General features: G+C 38.1%; 1 protein-coding gene across 1 annotated transcript in view; it reads left to right on the forward strand.

The window, feature by feature from the left end:
- The first annotated feature begins 163 nt into the window (after positions 1 to 163).
- LOC141442568 (uncharacterized) overlaps positions 164 to 22297 on the forward strand; it is a 163254-nt gene continuing 141120 nt past the window's right edge. The window contains exon 1 of the mRNA XM_074107584.1: positions 164 to 1202. Coding sequence (XP_073963685.1) covers positions 965 to 1202 — 238 coding nt within the window. The 5' untranslated portion in view covers positions 164 to 964. The remainder of the gene's footprint in view (positions 1203 to 22297) is intronic.

Below are 22297 nucleotides of genomic sequence, written 5' to 3' on the forward strand. Positions count from 1 at the left end.
AAGTTAGTTTAGTTGTCAAAGTGACAACGAGCTTTTAATTATAGTAGTATTTTTCGGATAGAATGGGTACAGTGACACATGTCATTAAGCAATTAAAGGGTTGTAAGAATGTTAATTCGAATCGATTTACTGTGACTCTCGATTGAGAATATGCTATAGGTGTGTAATCGATTATATAAGTGATAGTTTTTATTTTTAACTTGTTTTTGCCTGCGGCTTCATCCGCGTACCAAGTGTTTTTGCTTGTCTATTGGGATCTCACAAACCATGCGGTCATATTTGGCACTATATAAAAAGTAATAACGGTTAAAAAAATTAACAAAAACCGTAATAAAAAAATTGAATTACAAAGTAACAGTTCAAAACATCAACCAATACGAAACACTCGATACAAAGATGCATTTAACGACCTTCGCTCTCGTACTAATAGCAAAGTCTAAATGCGAGTCAAACGATTTGACAAGACTGTGGCATCGATTCGGTCGATAAGCAAAGTCAAGCTCTATTGAAATAGAGTTCCGTTTTACGCGATGAATGTCGGCGAGATTAAAATTTCTCTTTTTTTCCTTTAAAACAAAATAATATAATATTTGTGATTTTTGTTTATTATTGCAAAGTCTTTCAAGCTAGTGTTTTTTTATTCGTTCGGGATTCAAGTATATATTTTTTTATAAATTATTGGCCTCAAACGTTTATGGCGTGGAATGGAAAAAACGCAAGTGTCACCGTACCCATCCTACCTATCCGCAATTCGTTCATATGTCAATATTATATCTGAGGATAATATGCGTGCATTGTTTTGCCGCAACGAATTCAACGAATATATCATAATCTTGCCACCACGCACTTGTATTGTAGAGTTGGTAAACAGTGTTATTGCAGACGATGTGATTCTTGAGCTTGTTGTTAAAATATATTTTGGCTAAACCAGCACAGAGCAGCCTGGTTAGTCCGTGTCGTGGTCATGGAGTCAGCCGCCTGCCGCCGCCGTGCTTCCGACGCGGAACAGTCGGCGCGGTGGACATACAGCGCGACTGCGGAGTGCGAGCCTGTGGCGGTGAAGGAGGAGCCCGAAGAGGGCGAGTGCGGCGTGAGCGAGGCGGCCGTGGCAGAAGGCTTGTACTTCGGACACGAGGTCAAGGACGAAGTAGTCATTGGACCTGAAACGGTGCAGCAGCCAGACGTCGCTTTTTCAATGCAAAGTAAGCTTTTAGTGGAATGAAAGTAAAAAATGTGTAATTATAAAAATAAAAGCAGTTTAAATTCAAGCAGGAGTACCTGACTTTGCAAGTAATGCAACACAACAGTATAAGAATTCTCTATGATGAGGTGGAGTGACGCTCCGGGGTGTTCTCTCCCAGGTGCTTCATAAGACAATTAACTGAGATTTCCGCACACATGCATAGATCTACATGTGTCTGTATCCTTTAATAAGGGTGTCATTTGTTAAATAACATTTGGATATTGTAATTTATTTCTCTATTTTTTTTCATTAAAGTGATTGCATACAAACATACACAAGTAATAACCTGTAAAGAGAGTAAAAAATAATAGGAACCCTTCTAATAAAATTTAACATGTAGCTATAACTAAAGTATTTTTTACAGATGCTTTTTGTAGACTGGAGGGTCCATGCAGTCTGAAGCCAGAAGGCGGCGCCTGCACCCACACCCGCCCCGGGGAGGGACCTCGCTGCAACATGAGCCACGACCAACAGTTCCAGCTTAGGAGCTGCTCTGTGAGGCTTGAGCGCATCCTCATAGAAGACTTGCCCACATGCAACACTTGCCTCGTGATCTTTTATTGTAAATCAAGTCTAAAAAATCATAATTGTACACATTCAGTAGAAGAATCTACTATCTGTGCAGAGTTAGCTACGCATCATTTAGAAACAGGAAGTGAAACATTGTTACGATATTCGTCCGATGATGTGAGGATTTTCACACAAGTAACAACTTGCTCTGACAATATTTCCAAATCACAGTATCGGAATCAATCTGTTGTGTTTTCTCACACAGACGAGAAACCAGTTGCGCATAAACGAACTCATACAGGCAAGAAACCTTTTTCTTGTGACGTTTGTAAGTCAAGGTTTTCTCATAGAAGTAGTTTGGCTAAGCATAGACGAACTCACTCAGGCGAGAAAACTTTTTCTTGCGACGTTTGTGACTCGTTGTTTTCTCACAGAAGTAGATTGGCTAGTCATAGACGAACTCATACAGGCGAGAAACCTTTTTCTTGCGATGTTTGTAAGTTGCGGTTTTCTGATAGCAGTAATTTGGCTAGTCATAGACGAACTCACACAGGCGAGAAACCTTTTTCTTGTGACGTTTGTAAGTCGCGATTTTCTATGAAATATAATTTAGCAGTTCATAGAAGAACTCACACAGGCGAGAAACCTTTTTCTTGCGACGTTTGTGAGTCGCGGTTTTCTCAAACAAGTACTTTGGCTAGGCATAAACAAACTCACACAGGCGAGAAACCTTTTTCTTGCGACGTTTGTAAGTCGCGGTTTTCTCGAAAAAGTAGTTTGGCTAGGCATAGACGAACTCACACAGGCGAGAAAACTTTTTCTTGCGACGTTTGTGACTCGTTGTTTGTTTACAGAAGTAGATTGGCTAGTCATAGGCGAACTCACACAGGCGAGAAACCTTTTTCTTGCGATGTTTGTAAGTTGCGGTTTTCTTATAGGAGTAATTTGGCTAGTCATAGACGAACTCACACAGGCGAGAAACCTTTTTCTTGCGATGTTTGTAAGTTGCGGTTTTCTTATAGCTGTAATTTGGCTAGGCATAGACGAACTCACACAGGCGAGAAACCTTTTTCTTGCGACGTGTGAGAGTAGCGGTTGTCTCGAAAAATTACTTTGGATGCGCATAAACGAACTCACACAGGCGAGAAAACTTTTTCTTGCGACGTTTGTAAGTTGCAATTTTCTCTTAAAAGTAATTTGGATGAGCATAGACGAACACACACAGGCGAGAAACCTTAAGTAACCTTTAGTTTTTTGGCAATAAACATTTTTTTATAAACTTTTTTTTGCGATGTTTGTGAGTTGCGGTCGCGGTTTTCTCAAAGAAGTAGTTTGGCTTTGCATAGACGAACTCACGCATGCGAGAAACCTTTTTCTTGTGACGTTTGTAGGTCACGGTTTTCTGACAGAAGTAATTTGGCTTCGCATAGACGAACTCGCACAGGTGAGAAACCTTTCTCTTGCGACGTTTTTAAGTCGCGGTTTTCGCAAAGATTCCATTTGGCTGTGCATAGACGAACTCACACGGGCGACAAACCTTTTTCTTGTGACGTTTGTAAGTCAAGGTTTTCTGATAGTAGTTTGGCTAGGCATAGACGAACTAATACAGGTGAGAAACCTTTTTCTTGCGACGTTTGTAAGTTGCGGTTTTCTGATAGCAGTAATTTGGCTAGTCATAGACGAACTCACACAGGCGAGAAACCTTTTTCTTGTGACGTTTGTAAGTCGCGATTTTCTCTGAAAAATAATTTGGCAGTGCATAGACGAACTCACACAGGCGAGAAACCTTTTTCTTGCGACGTTTGTAAGTCACGGTTTTCTCTGAAAAATAATTTGGCTGAGCATAGACGAACTCACACGGCGAGAAACCTTAAGTAACCGTTAGTTTTTTGGCAATAAACATTTTTTTTAACCTTTTTTTTGCGATGTTTGTGAGTGCGTGCTGCAGAATAAACCGCAACCCTGTTGTCATCGTAACTGACATTGGCCCAAGCCTTAAGGCCGCCATTAAGGGGAATAATAATAATAACAAATTATTTTTTAATAAATGTTTTTTATTCTGGACTATGGAACAACCCGTAAACGACCGGACTGTCGTAATTGGGATGCACCAAAAAACAGCCTATAGTTTTTATTTTATTTTTGGAAAGAATAGGATATTTTAAGATACCGTTTTCATTGATTTTGAATTTGGATGAGTATTTATTTTTTTATATTTTTTTACGAAATTCGCTGGATGACGTCACATTGAGACAGCCACGTTCCATTGCCCAGAAAAACTCAGGTCGTACATAACATAATCTGTGGCATTACAATGTGACAATAATACAAGCACGGCTTAGGGTCCTAAATGAACCGTGACAAACAGTTTTATTTATCTATTTTCTTTTAGCTTCGATTATTCCTGTTTATTTAATGGTGTGATAGTTAATAGATATTCTTTGATTAAAGTCTGATATTTAAATTCTTTTGTATTTACTTGTAATGTAGTAATTTAATAATTTAATTTGTAAAAATACATTGGAAATACTCGTATACATTTCGGACTTAACGATAAATGACAACTGTTTAAGGCCGGGTGCGCATCATGTGATTAAAGTTCTATCTTTGTCACTCTTTGCTATTATAAGCAGGACAGGATTATTTCAAATTGTCAATTTGCTTAAGAGTGTAGACCTTCTTTATAACTGCCTTTGTGACGAGACACTGCAGGGGTCAAATGAGGGTCATTACTTAAATTTTGTTTATTTAATTCAGTTTATCACATTTTTGGAATCTGATTTTTGAAAACGCTTCACAAAGCCTATTTCTCCAAATGGTTTTCGATTTAGTATACGAGTATGTTGTCAAAAATTGGGACATCCCAATTTGGAGGTAAATAAAACTCTATATTTTTTTTAAATTATTTGATGATACTTAAAAATGTGATTTTTTTTTTTAAAGGTTATTCCTATCGTTAAAATAGTTTCAAGCTTATGTACAGCAATTTAAACCACCTTCAAATTTCCCTCACTGACTTGCCTCCATACTGTTTGGCTGATGGGTTACAGCGTTCTTCTGGGATATAAAAAAGTGAAAAAATGCTGTAACCCGTAAAATACAGTTTGCATCAAAATCACGACTGCTGGTTGAAAGGCGGCGTTCATTTTAGTGTAATTTCTAAAGGGGGTTAAAAACCTTTGTACCGTTTAGAAGATACGATTTTTTTAATTTATTGGCTTCAGTGTTAGTGTAAAGTTCCAATTTTAAGGGTTACAGCATTTCTGCTTTCCAGCGACGATATTTTAATTTGACATAACTCATTTCGCATAATTTATATTAGCATAATGGTACAGTCTCATAGTAATACGTTTTAGAATAATTTTAGTCGGATTAATGTATATTCGACTATTATAGATATTATTATTTAGGCTAATAATGTGTCATATTTTTCAGAATCCATAATTTCAGTTTGTTTTAAAAAAAAACATGAATAAAGCAGTTTTGCTATTACCATGCATTTTTTTGTATATTTTAAGTCATTTAATATAGCACATGCATTTTTAGATCACGTATTTTTTTATTTTTGGCGCATTGAATCTGAATAAAAAGGAATTACGTTTTTGGGCATTTTCACAAAAAAAGTGTACCTACCCTATTTTTTTACAATTTTGGATAAAAATTGGTTTTTCCTAAGAATCAAGAGCACGATCGATTCGGATCCGATACACGATGTGAAATTTGCCACCATTTTATTGCATGACCATTTTTATTTCTTACTAGCTGTTGCCCGCGGCTTCGCCCCGTTGTATTTTTACTGTATTTTCTTCCATAAAAACCTTCTCCTGACAGTAACGAACACAACAAAAAAAGAATTAGCGAAATCGGACCAGTCGTTCCCGAGTTTTGTCCTTAGCAACAAATTTTACGATTCATTTTTATTTATATAGATTTAACATTGTGATCGTCACAGTAAAACTCAGTAGACTAATAATTACAGTTTTTTTATTTAATACCAGTTCCGCTCTATCGGGCCGCTGGGTCCTGCAAAATTGATTTTTTTTAAATATTAGGTTAGGTATTAGGTTGAGATTTTTAGATTAAATCTAGTACTTAATGTGTTTTATGCAATATATTTAAATCAGAACAAAGGTCTTCGCAAGTGTACCTAACGCTCCTCGCTCCGTTCGTAGTACTATTAATAATAATAGTAATACTCTAGTTTATTTGCTGTGGAGTCAGTATTTTTGATGTGATTGTAGTATTTTTTCAAAGTCAAAGTCAAAACATCTTTATTCAATTTAGGCTATAACAAGCACTTGTGAATGTCAAAAAAAATCTACAATCGGTTCGGAAAAAACCTCTGTTGAGAAGAATCCGGCAAGAAACTCAACAAGGTATATATATTTTTTTAAACAGATTTACAATATTATTAAATGATATGTGTATACATCACAAGTATTTAACACAACTTTATTTTTAACACAGTAGGTAGGTTCGCTATTTGAAGGGATCGCTAATGCGGATCGGAATTATTTCCAAATATCCCTGTCCATGATATAATCATTAACTTTATAATACGCCTTTGATATTAATGTCTTCTTGACAATAGATCTGAATTTTGTATCCGTTTCATTTATAATATACTTTGTATTGATGTATAATTTAATTGCTGTACAAAGATTTTATCCCTATCCCATGGAAAAAAAGTAACCTATTCTAATTAAGTATTCTAGAAGTCCAGCTACCTATATGCCAAAAATGACTAAGCCCAGCGGTTGTTATTTCAAGATTTTATCCCTATCCCGTGGGAATATCGGGATTAAAAAGCAGCCTATATGTTAATCCAGGGTATATATTACCAGTATGCCAAATTTAATGGAAATCCGTTCAGTATTTTTTGCGTGAAAGAGTAACGAACATACATCCAAACAAACATCCATTCATACAAACTTCGCGTTTACAATATTAGTAGGATATAGGTAATATAATAAATAATAATCCTACTATATTATATAATGTAAGTTTGTGGAGTGAGTGAGTGAGTGAGTATGTTTGTTACTTTTTTCACAGCTTAAACGGCTGGACGGATTTGGATGAAATTGGCGGAAAGTTAGTTTTAACCTGGATTAAAACATAGGATACTTTTTATCCGATATTCCCACGGATAGGGATAAAATCTCGAAATAACAACCGCTAGGCTAGAGTCATGAAATTTGGTATGTAAGTAGTTGGACGTCTGGAATAAAACATAGGTGACTTTTTGACCCGATATTCCCACGGGATAACTAGGGATAAAATCTTGAAATAACAACCGCTGGGCTTTGAGCAGTGAAATTTAGTATGTAGGTAGCTGGACCTCTGGAATAACACATAGGCTACTTTTTATCCGATATTCCCACGGGATAGGGATAAAATCTCGAAATAACAACCGCTGGATTTAGAGTCATGAAATTTGGTATGTAGGTAGTTGGATGTCTGAAATAACACAAAGGCAACTTTTTGACTCGATATTCCCACGGGATACCTAAGGATAAAATCTTGAAATAACAACCGCTGGGCTTAGAGCATGAAATTTAGGGTGTAGGTAGCTGAACCTCTGAAATAACACATAGGCTACTATTTATTCCGATATTCCCACGGGATAGGGATAAAAATCTTGAAATAATAAACCGCTGGGATAGAGTCATGAAATTTGGTATGTAGGTAACTGGACATCTGGAATAACACTTAAGTTACTTTTTGACTCGATATTCCTACGAGATAACTAGGGATAAAATCTCGAAATAACAACCACTGGGCTTAGAGCCATGAAATTTGGTATGTAGGTAGCTGGACCTCTGGAATAACACATAGGCTACTTTTATTCCGATATTCCCACGGGATAGGGATAAAATCACGAAAATAATAACCGCTGGGCTTAGAGTCATGAAATTTGGTATGTAGGTAGCCGGACATCTGGAATAACACATACGCTGACTTTTTATCCCGATATTCCTACGGGATATTTTGTAACTAAGGGACCCCATACATCGTGTAATTATTGTATTATATTTTGTATTTTTTTCTTTAATTGATACTTAACTGTAGTTTTTAGTATTTATTTGACTTTATATTTATTTGAAAAAATGACTTTCTGCCATCTTCTTGCGGCGCATTCTTCTTGGCAATGATGATTTTCCGAAAGTGCTGTATTTAAAAAATGACGTGTATAAGTGCCCATTGCGGCCTATTTATGAATAAATGAAGAATTTGAATTTGGATAGGGAAAAATTTGAAATTTTAGCACATGGGTTTAGTCTTGAATTTGTGTACAGTTATTCGCAACACAACCTCAATGAAGACCACGATATACATTTTGTAAAATCCGAAAATTTCAATTGCAACTACCAGACCGAATAGTTAGGTAGCGTGCGAAGCCGCGGGTAAAAGCTAGTAATATAATATTAATTAATATGATACTATCTTATATTATAGTAAGATTTTTTTCTCAAAAAATATATTTTACATTTTATATCCGAAATGCAAATCCTACTATATTATTAAATGTGAAAGTTTGTGATGAGTGAGTGAGTGAGATGTTTGTTACTTTTTCACGCTTAAAAAACGGCTGGACGTATTTGATGAAATTTGGCGGAAAAGTTAGTTATAACCTGGATTAAAACATAGGAATTTTTTTATCCCGATATTCCCACGGGATAAGGGATAAAAATCTCGAAATAACAACCGCTAGGCTTAGAGTCATGAAATTTGTATGTAAGTAGTTGGACGTCTGGAATAAAACATAAGGTGACTTTTTGACCGATATTCCCACGGATAACTAGGGATAAAATCTTGAAAATAACAACCGCTGGGCTTTGAGCATGAAATTTAGTATGAGGTAGCTGGACCTCTGAAATAACACATAGGCTACTTTTTATTCCGATATTCCCACGGGATAGGGAATAAAATCTCGAAATAACACCGTGGATTAGAGTCATGAAATTTGGTTATGTAGGTAGTTGGATGTCTGAAATAACACAAAGGCATGCTTGTTACCTATTGGACCTATTTTTGGTTCAAATACCGACCCTTGTTTTGGTGTGTATATCGAATTAAATAAATTTAGCAGAAAATAACTAAATTTGGTCCTGGCGCTTCGCCGGACGCTTCTCGGCCTTTAGAATTTTGGTCACTATGAGGGCTATCGCGTATGAATTCGCCACTAGAGGCGCTAGTGTAGCGTGCGGTCTCCGAAATGTCAAATCTCATAGTTTTTGGGTGAGCTACGCGGGTTTATTTATAATTAGAATAATTTTGTGAATATTTTGCAATATCTGAAATTAATTATGGCAAATATGCGTTCTGGGGCAATAAATGTCTGTGTTTTGAGACAGTTATGTCTTTCGGAAACCTTTGTCCTCCCTTTTTTCCGAACAAAACGGGGACTATGCAACACTGTGGCATGCTCGATATTTTTATGGTACGGTTTTAAGGTGTATTAAATATGATTTTAATCTAAACTTTGTTTTAACGCCCGTAATAACAGACTTTGAAAGCCATACTTGAAAACCTCACGCAACAGTGCGCCATCTAGTGAGACAAAAAACGATAGCCCTCATTGGACCGATTGGACCTAAAACAACCTTACACAAATCTATGGTTATTCGAATCGATTGGATTCAAACGTCGTGCATTATTGCACGCACATTCCGAGTTGTACATTCTTATGTACATTATTGTTTCCCGGTCTAGGCGACATAAAATGACTTTTTATGCCCTAGGCCCTAGTGCATAAAAAAAAATCTTCGTCTAAGACCAACTTAAGACCAAGGTAATCAGGTGTCGACGGAAACAAAAAAAAAAAGTTTCCATATATTTTTTTAAATATTTTTTATTTATATACTTAAAACTAAAAAAACAATGAAATTAAATCAATTACTTATAATAAATCAGTAACATTAAAAAAATTGAATTATTATATTAATGCATAAAAAATAAAAGGTACATAGAAAGTGAATCATTGTTTCCACTTTTTTTGAACATGAAACTACCGCGAGACTCATATTAAATGATATTATAACGGATAACTCACGTCTTAAACCGAGCTTAGCTCGACATGTTTCGGGCTATTTCGTAGCCCTTCCTCTCAGGAGCACGCGACTCGGCGGCTGCCGCCGCAACACGCACACTACAACATGTCGAGCTAAACTCGGTTTAAGACGTGAGTTATCCGTTATAATATCATTGTTTCCACTGTTGCTATTTAATGTCTTCGCAATCGAAGTGAAAAGCAGTGTTAAACACTCGCCGTACCTGCAGGGCTACTACGAAACTCGAAGTTCGTATCGTGTGGTCCCTCTCGCTCTCGTATTAACCAGTATAAGTGTCAGAGGGACCGCACGACACGAACTTCGTGTTTCGAGTTTCGTAGTAGCCCTGCTGCTCGGGTGGCTATATGAACGTCTTGGGTAATATGGCTCGTTTTATGCTCTTGTTATATACAATCTAGTATTTTTTTCACTAGGAGACGATTTCCGACACAGTTTATATATCAGTGTTGGCATCGCTGCAGTGGAGCAGCTGCGGATTTTCGTTTTCGTATTAGTTGTTGTTTTTTAAAATTTTCTACTTGTAGAAGATCCGAACTTGAAAAGATCTTCACCGGTCTGATAATAGAATGAAATGTATTTTTATAATAAATTTAGTATTTTAGAAAACGTATTAGAAATGATTTTGCTAAAAAATCCTGGACGGGCAGTTTTTTTATTTTATTTTTAATGATTTTTAATTAAATGCAGACAACCCTATATCAACGTGTTCACAATAAAATGGCGCTTACGTTGATATACAATTTTAAGTTAAGTTAATGTAAAATTGTCTTATAATCTCGATGATGCAACAAAAATTTATTAAAAATCTTTTTTTTTTAATAATTAAAAATAGCCTGTCCAGGATTTTTTTAGCAAATCCATTTCTAATATATTTTCTAAAATACTAAATTTATTATAAAATACATTTCATTCTATTATCATACCGGTGAAGATCTTTTCAAGTTCGGATCTTAGACTATAAGAAAAAAGCAAAGGGTCTGAACCCATGCATTAAACGCCTGTCAAATGCCAAGCGCGTGACATTTTAACGTCAGCGTCAGTTGTCAGTCCGCCATATTGGCGTAAGCGCGTCCGTGAAAATATCTCGTTAGTTAACGAATATTATCGTTAAAAATAACTTGTTATTTAAAGATGAGTGAAAATAATAGACGCGGTATTGTATGGACGTTTTTTGACAAAGTCGATCCAGTGAATAAAGAGGCGGAGTGTAAATTGTGTAATAATATTTATAAGTACAAGGGGACTTCTCATAACCTAAAGTTGCATTTGAAGTTTAAACATAAAGATGTCTTTATGAGTTTACCGGAGTCAGCAAGGACTGACAGAAGGACTGACAGGAGGAGTGATTCTAGTGGAGTTTGGCTGTACTTCAAAGTAAGAAATCTTTGAACATTACATTCTTTGAAAAAAACCGGCTTAGAGCGTGCCGGACGCCCAAGATTGGGTTTCGTAGCCGTTACGAAAAAATAAGTAACTTTTTCTAAGGATTTTGTATTTTGGTACGGAAGTTTCCAAGATAAGGTAATATTTTATACCTTGAGCTGTTATTTACGCTTAAACTATAGTTGTCAAGCAAACTTAGCCATTATAGTTATTCTTGTAAATTTTATATACCTACTCACTACCATTATGATAGTTTGTTAAAAAATTTCAAACCATCGAGTTAGCTCGATTTTAATAAAAAATTGAAGTTTAACTTTAACGTTGAATATTTTAAAAACAGATCATTGGAGCAAAAAATTGATCAGGTAACCCCGCAATGATTTTAAAGGATCTAATCCAACGATACCACACAATAGGGTTAGACGAGAAAAAAAACACCCACTAACATCTGTTGGAGGTACCCCAAAAACATTATTTTTTTTATATTCGTGCAAAATTACAGCCATCTAGCACTGGTGGTCTGAAAAATGCCGCGGTTGGACGGACATATACACAGACAGACGAGTCTCGGTCCCGATCCATACCGTCGCATGTCCTAAAGTCAAGTGCCATACCAATTTTGTCCTAAACGCTCTTGACATATCGTTCATTAGTCATAAAGATTATAAGCCATACTTAATGTTTCTTATGTCCTAAGAGTCATAAACCATAATATTACATTACCTAATGCTCAAAATACCTAATTACTTTAGCCATAATATAACATGACCTAATGCCAAAATACCTAATTACTTTAGCCATAATATAACATGACCTAATGCCAAAATACCTAATTTGTTCTGTACTAATATTATAACACATAACATCTTATGTCCTAATGTAATGTTCGTCCTAATCATCATTTGACGCTTTTTTCTCTGAAACCGTAATTTTTTCAGGGTTGTTATAAAATAAACCTATCCTAACCTATAGAGTTCTACAGAATGACCACTTCAAAATTTCTGAAATATTTACGGTTTCAGAAAAAAAAACAAACGTTATGGGAAATGATGATTAGGACAAACATTACATTAGGACATACGATGTTATGGATCGCGAATGGCACCCGAACTGCGTCCCCAACGGAAACGAACTGCTACCAGAAAAGTAGGTTAGGTTAGGTTAGAACTGCGTCCCCAACGAAAGCAAACTGCTACCAGAAAAGTAGGTTAGGTTAGGTTAGAACTGCGTCCCCAACAGAAACGAACTGCTTCCAGAAAAATATGTTAAGTTAGGTTAGAACTGAGTCCCCAAAGGAATCGAACTGCTACTAGTATTAAATCTTAGAGTAAACGTTAAGTATATTTTATGACAAATAGTGTTTAGGGCAAACGTCGTTATGGCAAGAGATCATTATGACCAAAGTTATTAGGAAAAATACAATAAGGACAAAATAAATTAGGGATTCCAATATAGACCCATGATTATGGCATTCACTATTAGGATATATAACTATTAGGACATATGAACATTAGTACTAAAGACGATAGTGCACATAAGTATTAGGACATACAATATTAGGGTAAAAAAAGTTATGGCACTTACATCAGGGAATACGTTGTTATGGCAAAAGATCATTGACCAAAGTTATTAGGGAACATACAATTAGGCAAAATATATTAGGGATTCCAATATAGACCCCAGACAGACAGATGGCAAAACTATAAGGATTCCGTTTTTTTTTCTCATTTTAATGTTTAATGTTCATTTAAAAAAATATAAGAAAATAAAACATAAGTTAAATATTGACCAGCAACATAATAATACATGTCTCTAGCTGTTTCTTCGGTCAAAGTTGGCATTGCCATATACCATAAGATCGCATGACATTTGTATACTTCTTGTAGTTCTTAACTGAGTTCTTGTATATCTTGATTTATTGTAGGCAGGTTACAGTAGTTTTTTTTTCCAGCCAATAGATGGCGGCGACAAGCGTGCGACCTGCCTCGCGTGCCAAAAGGATTGCTCGTACAAAACCACCATAGCCAACTTAAAGACCCACCTTCGGCTGATGCACAATGAGTTGTACGAGCAAATGTTGGGGGGAGACGAAACCGAGTATTATTTGGAGCAGGACGAGGGTAAGTACCTGCGTTGCTACTCCGAAATTCGAAAATCGAAGTTTGTGTCGTTCGGTCCCTCAAACACATACTATTTAATACGGAAACGAGAGGGACAGTACGATACGAACTTCGATTCTCGAATTTCGGAGCAGGCCCTCTGTTTAATGAGGGTCCCTGTGATTGTGAGGTCCGATTAACAACTTTGACATTTGCATCTCGTTCGCGAGTGCTGCCGCGTCATGCTGTAACTTAAGTTACAGTGTTTTGTGGTAACACTGTCCAGCCGCGTATCCATTAGAGCAGCCTCAGTCCGAGCACCGCGAGCCGAGCCATATTTTGTCGGTTTTTTGGCCGTGCTCAAAGGAGCCTCAGTCTGAGCCGTGCCTTTGGCAGCGTCTCCACTTGCGCGGCCTCGGAGCGAGGTAGCCGCTCGGCCCGAGGCTGCCTCTAGTGGATACGCGGCTTTAAATTAGCTTTTAAGACCCTAATCTATATATCGTCACTGCTTTGAAAAAATCTCGTATCTAAAATCAATATGTCAACAAAATTGAGCCTTGATGTAAAGTTCACTCAAAAAAAATATCTATTTGAGGTAAGAGTTTTCTTTAAAGTAGTGACGATATACATACTTACCTTACTTCTACCAATAACATTGAAAACTACATTGAAATTTACACTAAGGGGCTGTTTCACCATCCATTGATTAGTGTTAACTGACGGTCAAATGTGATGCCGTCTCCGTCTATTCGAACAAAAAAAAAATAGAGACGGCATCACATTTAACCATCAGTTAACACTAATCAATGAATGGTGAAACAGCCCCTAACTCTTAAAACCTAGGATCCTGTTTCGACTTATCACTATCTCCTCCAGATACCGTGTTTTTCCAAAACAAAACTCACTTTTTCGTCAACCAGTACAGTTAGGGCTATGCGGTATTGGGCTTGATGGCAATACCGGTATTATTCCGGTATTCAAATTTTGAAAACCGGTATCCGGTATTTCGGTAATTTTTCGGTATTTTCCATATTTTCTCTTTATTTTTCTTTCTTTCTGTATAAGTCTGTTGTTTCGTTGAAATATAACCAATATACATGAAAAGCAAGATTGAATAAACTTCCCTTTAATGAGCAAGTATTAAAATAAAAACCTAAGTTGTTAATTGTTAACTAATACTTATATAATATGGAATTGGATTCTCTAATTCTTCGGTGAAAATTGTTTCACCGATTATTAGTTCCCAACCAAATTTTCGCATAATTTCTTTCGCTTGTACGAGGCTCAGACTGATGAAATCTACGCTCCGCCCGGAACCAGCTCAGCTCCAAAACCCCGAGAGCTTTCAGCTCAAACTTCAAAACCATTTCGAATGCCTAGATATATAGCGACGTGGACGATTACAACGACGGGTTTGTGGAAGCTGTCCATACGATCGGATCTAACTTCTTCAAAACCCGCCGTACTAGAACCAATAAGCTCTCGCGCTCTGGCCTTAGGCTCATGCAGGTGAGGCGTGAGATGCTGCTACAGTCTTCTGGTGACGCTTAATTGTCGCTATCAGCAGTTCAATAGGCAGATCTCAAAATCTCTGAAGCGCCCGATTTAATACTAATAAATAGCACTGAAGAGGCTATTGAGCGTATCAGAGGCTCTAAGGTGTTTACCAGAGATCTGTCTGTAAGTCAAAGCCGGTTAATGAAGTTGAAGACCGACGACGGCAGAATCATTTCACCCAAACCTGAGCTGTTGGGGGAAAACGAGAGGTTTTATGGATAGCGACACGACAACCCGAACACCCGTCGAAAATCTAGCTAAAGACCCGAGGGCTAGATTAACCCTACACTATCACGAAGACATCCCAGACGTCAGCCTGTACGAGATTAGTATGGCCCTCAAATAGCTTAAGAATAACAAAGCCCCGGGTGACGATGAAATTACAGCCGAACTCTTGAAGGCGGGTGGTAAACCAGTCCTTAAGGACTTTAAGACGCCGTTTAGTTCCGTCCTCCACCAAGGGGGAACACCGAAAGCATGGAACAGAAGACAGTGGTGGTGCTCAGCTTCAAAAAAGGTGATAACACCTTGCTGAAGAATTATAGACCCATCTCACTTCTGAGCCATGTTTACAAGCTGTTTTTCAGGGTCATCACAAATCGTCTCGCAAGCAGGTTTGACGATTTCCAGCCTCCCGAACAAGCCGGCTTCCGAAAACCTATAGTACCGTAGACCACATGTACGTTGCGGCAGGTTATACAGAAGACCGAAGGGTATAACTTCCCCCTTTGCCTTTCATTTGTGGACTACGAGAAAGCCTTCGATTCGATCGAGACTTGGGCTGTGATGCAGGCTCTCCAGCGGTGCAGTTGACTACCGGTATATCGAAGTGTTGAAGTGTCTAGTGTCTGTACAAAAAACGCCACTATGTCCGTCCGATTACATGACCAGAGCACGAAGCCTATTCCTCTGCAGCTCTGCAGCGGGGAGTCAGACAAGGAGATGTGATCGCTCCGAAACTGTTCACCGTTTCATTGGACGATGCTTTTAAGGTTCTGGACTGGAAAGGACGAGGCATCAACATTAATGGCGGGTACTTCACTCGCCTTCGATTCGCCGACGATATTGTAGTCATGGCTGAGACCATGGAAGACTTCAGTGCTATGCTCGCCGACCTCAGCAGTTTCCGACCGAGTTGGCCTAAAAATGAACATCGGCAAGACGAAAGTCATGTCTAACTAATGTCCATGTTGTGCGCTCGAAGTTGTTGACGACTATGTATACCTGGGACAAACGGTCCAGTTAGGTAGGTCCAACTTCGAGAAAGCTTACACTACAAATAAGCAAAGCAAACTTGTGCGCGGTAAATTTGAAATTTGAAAGTAGATTAAGAGGTAAGTAACTTCAAAAGCCATAAGTCTGAAGACAAGTTATTAAAAGTGCTTTCTTGTTTGAAATTAAAGTCGACTATTACTATTTTAAGCACAAGTCAAAATACCGAAAAAACCGGTTTTGTAGATATTTAATACCGGTATTAAAAGAGGGGAAAAAATTACCGGTATCCCGGTTTTTCGGTAATACCGAATACCGGTATCCATGCCCTAAGTACAGTACTGTACAAAACACGTGTTTTGTCGTAATAATCACACGATAAATTTGGTTTTAATTTTTTAAGTCTTTGTTCAATGTAAAACGGAATTTCTTCATTTTTAACGTGTTTTTGGTTGAAAATGTATGAAAAAAAGTATAAATCTTATGTTATGTTTCTTTACACACAATTAGTAGCATCCATACTAATATTATAAATGCCAAAGGGTGTTTGTATGTTCGTCCGTCTTTTACGCCGTAACGGAGCGACGGATCGACGTGATTTTTGGCATAGAGATAGGCATTTGGCATAAAATGCACAGTTCCCGAGGGAACAGCGGGCGGAGCCGCGGGTAAAAGCTAGTATTATTTATAATTTATCCAAATTTAATTAAAATCGGATGAATATTGACGGGTTTGTGGCCAATTAAAGAAGAAAACAAAACAGTTTTTTGCGACATCTGTAAAAATATTTTTTTTTTAGTTACAGTGTTTTGTCATGACACGGCAGAGTAGTTTAACTAAATGAGCCAATCGCAAGCTACAGTGATTATCGAATAAACCTCTCGATGCTGAGGCCTTAACGCTATCGCGATACATACATACATACATAAAAATCACGCCTGTATTCCCAAATGGGGTAGGCAGAGCACACGAAACGTTACCGCTTCGGAGCCACTTTTAGCAATTTTAGGTTTTAAGTTTTGACAAAAACGGTACAATAGTGACAGGTTGCTAGCTATCGCGATATTTTGCCTATCTTTAAGTCTATGCTTAGGGTCCTTAGGGAACACTATCTGTCATCTTGCGTATGAATGTTATAGTTAGCTTATTTATGTATTATTTGTTTATGGTTTAAGATATTTATTTCTCAAAAGATTTTTACAAAATCGCTTACAGAGAAATACATTTTTAAGCTTGATATAAATAAACAAAAAGGGAGGGATACTTTAACTATATTGTACGTTAAAAACAAGGTATATGAAACTAAAAGTACACAAAAACACATGAGGGTAGATTGGCGTAATACAACAAATATATCGTGAGAAATATCGATGCGTTTCCAGCAATGAGCATAGTAATTTGTTATGTATCTACCTATCTATCTGTTTAGATATATTGTGTATGTGTATTGTATCAATCAGTTTTATGTATTCTTGATATTACTCTAATCTACTATAAATTGCACCACCTGCTAAAATGTATGTATTCAATACTTCTGTCCATTGTAAAGGTTGTCTGGAAATGATCGCTTTCACGCGATAAGGCCGCCTATTGCTTATCTTAAAAAATCTCTATGCATATACAAGTGTTTACTGCTTGCTATGCGTTGGTGTGCAATAAAGAGTTATTGTATTGTAAATTCGATTTATATTTCAGCTTATTGTGTTAAATTATTTAAGAGAGTTCTATGCATATTCCTTATTCGGTAGATTTTCTAGTAGACTCCTCTACATATGTAAAGTTTCTAAAGTATTTTACTATATCGACGTAGCGCCCTCCAATATGCAATATTAACTTAAGCGCCATCTAGCGATACACATCGGTACTACAATGTTCATTCTCATCTCACTCACGTTTGAAGACATGTCTCCCCAAACAAAATAGTTCTGAATCCCGCCACAAACGTTTAAAAAAGGCTGCAAGCCAATTTTAACTTAAAGTGGTAAGTGATAAAGTTTACGTTGGGTTTGAAGGCGAAAACGTTTTAAGTTTGACATTATTTTCTGAGGAATCGTTGTAACTAGTTCTAGTAACGTCTTCGTGGCGAAAACGCGTTGCGTTATTTCGTGCGTTGTTTGAGGTTAAACGTTAAGTTTTGAATATGGTTCGCGAAATGAACTCTGTTCTTTGGAAGTATTTTAAAATGGACGATGACACAAGAATGGCTACGTGCAATTATTGCGACAAGGTTTTGTCCTATAAAACTACAATTGCGAACCTCAAGGCGCATATGAAACGGGTGCACTGTAAAGTTTGGAACGAAATTTGGAAGGAAATGTCGCGCTTTACCGAGCACGCTGATGGTGCAAGTAGTAAGTATTAATTGTTATTTCATCTTTCTTCATTATAATCTTATATAAACTTATCGTATGATTAGATCAGTCATGTCATTAATGTCATAATTCTAACAATTTGACAGCTGGCGTTCCGTATACTGTGCGACTTAGATTTTAATTATTAATGAAAAACCATTTATTAAAAAAAGTGAGTGAAATTTGTACGAAGGCGCAATTTATACTAAACAGCTTGCTTTGCTTAGGTAAGTACCTACAAAATATACTTTCATTGGTCAAACGAATATTGTTGTACTTAAATGTAAGTCGACTTAAAACAACAAACAACATGGTTTTATTAATTTAATTTTTTGCCGACGAAACTCAAGTTGCCCTTTATTTACAACCTCAAGTCTCAATTAGTCTGTATGTTGTATGAAGGTGGTAGGACCTTGTGCAAGGTCCGCCCGGATTGCTACCACCATCTTGCTCGCTAATCCTGCCGTGAAGCAGCGGTGAAATAACTGGCACTTGAGGTATTCCATCTTAGGCCTCTAGGTTGGCAACGCATCTGCAATACCCTGGTGTTGCAGTTGTCTATGGGCGGTGGTGATCTCTTACCATCAGGAGACCCACTTGCTCGTTTGTCATCCAGTCGAATAATAAAAAAAAAGTATGTTTTTTTTTGTTTTGACTGGTAGGTATACAATACTTCTTAGTAATATTCAACAATATTTAATCGTTTGAACTGCCGTGCGGTGCGAGTTTATAAACTACCGTTATAACGATACCTAGAGTAAAAACCGTTGCCGTTTTTTTTAATCTGTCGGTCGCCAAGTTTGCGCGCCGTCGTCGCACTCAGTTATCTCCTACATTCAACAGATGGCGTTGTCATGCTGTGCTTTGTCATTAATAGATATGGATATAAATTACATTGATTGGTACTTACTCAGAGGAAATCTAGATCTGTGAGCAATTCCATGGCGTGTAAAGCTCCTAGTCCTAGGTACTGGGAACAGTTCATGCCACCTGCCTGATACGATCAAATCAGTTGTTTTTAAAACCCTAAGTTAGCTCATAATGTAGCATGCGTAGAATTATATGATGATCTGAGGTAGTGCCACCAGAGTTGAGGTCACACACACTAAGAACATGCTATGTAATGACAGCGGGATTTTGACATTCACTCATTCATTTCAGTCATTCTCCTTTTATGCAAGAAATAGTTCTTCATGTAGCTGTGTGTGTATCATTCACTTCAACTTTCGTGGCACTATATATTCTTAGGTATATATAACAGCTTATAGTAGAATAAAACTACTTGTCAGTTTTTCACTTTAAGTACCTACCTGAATGGTCACATTTTAGTATAAACACCTAGGCCATTTGTTTAAATTACTAAACCTAAGTAGGCTATGGATACCGGTATTCGGTATTACTCCAGTACCGGGAAATACCGGGAAATTCGATACTTTCGGTACTAGAGGAAAAATGTGTTAAATGCTTGTTATGCGTTCAATAAAACGTAGGAAATAGTTTTATAGAAGTTTAATAAATAAAATATGAATCACTGAAATTCCTCCTCTGTAATTCAATTATTGAGCATCTTCAACCCTTGCTTGACTCAAAGCGCGACCTTACTTATGCATCCCAACCAATCCCGATACCGGAATAGCGCTTCGCAATAGCAAGCAGTCCTCCAGCGAAGTGTGCGGTACTTTGCCAATACCAGTACTGGTCTAATCTCGGTCGCACCATTCAATTTTGTGCAGATAAGGGAAATATTAGCGGTGTTTATGAAGGTATCAAGCGGGTCTTGGCTTGGCTTTGGTCATTAAACGACAGCCCTCTTAAAGACGCGGATGGCTCTGTTATTACAGACAGTCAAAAACACGGGACCGCTGGGTCGAGCATTATGTAGATCTCTTCTCTCAGCCTGTATTCCTGCATCAGGAAGCAGTGCAAAGCATGCTCAAACTGGACAATGGACAGAGTTAGACGACCTGCCGTCTATAGAGCTACTGTCAATCAGCTCAAGTGCGGAAAGAGTCCTGGCGGTGACGCACCCAAGCGGAGTAATTAAACTCCATTGCATCAGACCAATCATGCACAATCTTCTGTGTTAATGCTGGGGAAGGAAGTACCTCAGGACATATGCGACGCTAACTCCGTCACCTTATACAAAAGGAAAGATGACCGCGGCGACTGCAACTGCTACCGCGGTATTGCCTTTTAAGCATAGTTGGTAAACTTTTTGGTCGAGTAGTTTTGTGTAAAATCCAAAAGCTTGCAGAGCGCATCTATCCTGAGGCGCAGTGTGGTATTCGCTCCAGCGATCCAAGTAGATATGATCATTATACTTCTTCAGTTACAGGAGAAGTGTAGGGAGCAGAACACCCCTCTCTACGTCGCTTTCGTTGACCTCAAAGCGTTCGATACAGTAAGCAGGGAAGGTTTATTCTGCGCTCGAGAGCATTGGGTGTCGCCAAAACTTCTAAGCCTGGTGGTAAAGTCATTTCACGAAGGCATAAAGGGCGTTGTAGATTACAACGGAACAACATCGGAGCCGTTTGATGTTCGCAGAGGTGGTGCGTCAGGGCTGCGTTCTGGTTCCTACCCTGTTCGAAAATATATTTCGCACTAATATTGGGTAAAAGACTTTCGGACACCGAACGGAGTATTCATCTGCACACAAGGGGCGACGAAAAGATGTTAAATATCTCTCGCCTCAAATCCAAAAAACATCGTGTGGATTTACAGCACTTACAGCTTGATAAAGGTTAAAAATATTAAAATTATTATATATTTTTGTATTAACATTGGAAAGAAGGCACACTAATTAAGCTGTCCAAAAAAGGGGACTTGTTTCAGTACTCAAATTGGAGAGGGATAAACCTACTGCCTATGGTCTCCAAGGTTCTCTGCAAGATACTGCTACACAGAATGACGAGTGCTGTCGATTGTACGCTGAGGGGCGAACAGGGTGGATTTAGAGCAGGGCGGTCTTGCATTGATCAAAATCAACGTTTTACGCATGATTTTTGGAGCAGTGCAATGAAATGCGTAGTGAACTTTTCACTTTGTTCGTAGACTTCGAAAAGGCGTTCGACAGGGTAAGTGGACAAGTATTTGGCATGCGCTAAAAAGAAGGGGTATACCAGTTAAAATCATAAAAATTATCCAAAATCTTTATACGGGCTCCTCTTGCCGAGTCATGCATAAGGGACAATTGTCAGACCAGGTACCGGTCACGGCGGGGTGTGAAGCAGGGTTGTTTGTTGTCGCCATTGCTTTTCCTCATTGTCTTGGATGACGTGATGTGCAAGGTAACAAGTCAAGAGAGGAGAGGATTGCCTGGGTAGATGAGGGGGGCCTCGAAAGACATAGACTTCGCAGATGATCTTTGTTATTCGCACATCACGAGAGCGTATGCAATCCAAGACCAACGACCTCTCCGAATACGCTGCAAGAGAAGGCTTGCGCATAAACTGTGAGAACGAAGGACACATGCGGCTTAACACCTCGGATGCGGTGCCGATATACATTAACGGCGGGGCCGTGGAGCAAGTTGGCCAATTCGCATACCTAGGAAGTGGGTCGACCCGACCGGGGAACGGATAGCGATGTTGAGGCGCGCATCAACAAGGCGCGGGCGGCGTACGCGCAACTCAAACCTGTGTGGACATCCACCGTAATAACTCGACGCACTAAGATCAGAGTGTTTAACTCCAACGTCAAGTCAGTCCTATTGTACGGATGCGAGACATGGTTCGTAAGGAAGGATATCACCGATCGTTTGCAGGTGTTTGTTAACAATGCCTGAGGCGTATCCTTGAATTTTTTGGGCTCGACTATCTCAATGCAGACTGTGGCAAATGACTGACCAGAAGCCAGTAAGCCGAGAAGTTA

Source organism: Choristoneura fumiferana, chromosome 26 (genome assembly GCF_025370935.1).
Source record: "Choristoneura fumiferana chromosome 26, NRCan_CFum_1, whole genome shotgun sequence".
NCBI lineage: Eukaryota > Metazoa > Arthropoda > Insecta > Lepidoptera > Tortricidae > Choristoneura > Choristoneura fumiferana.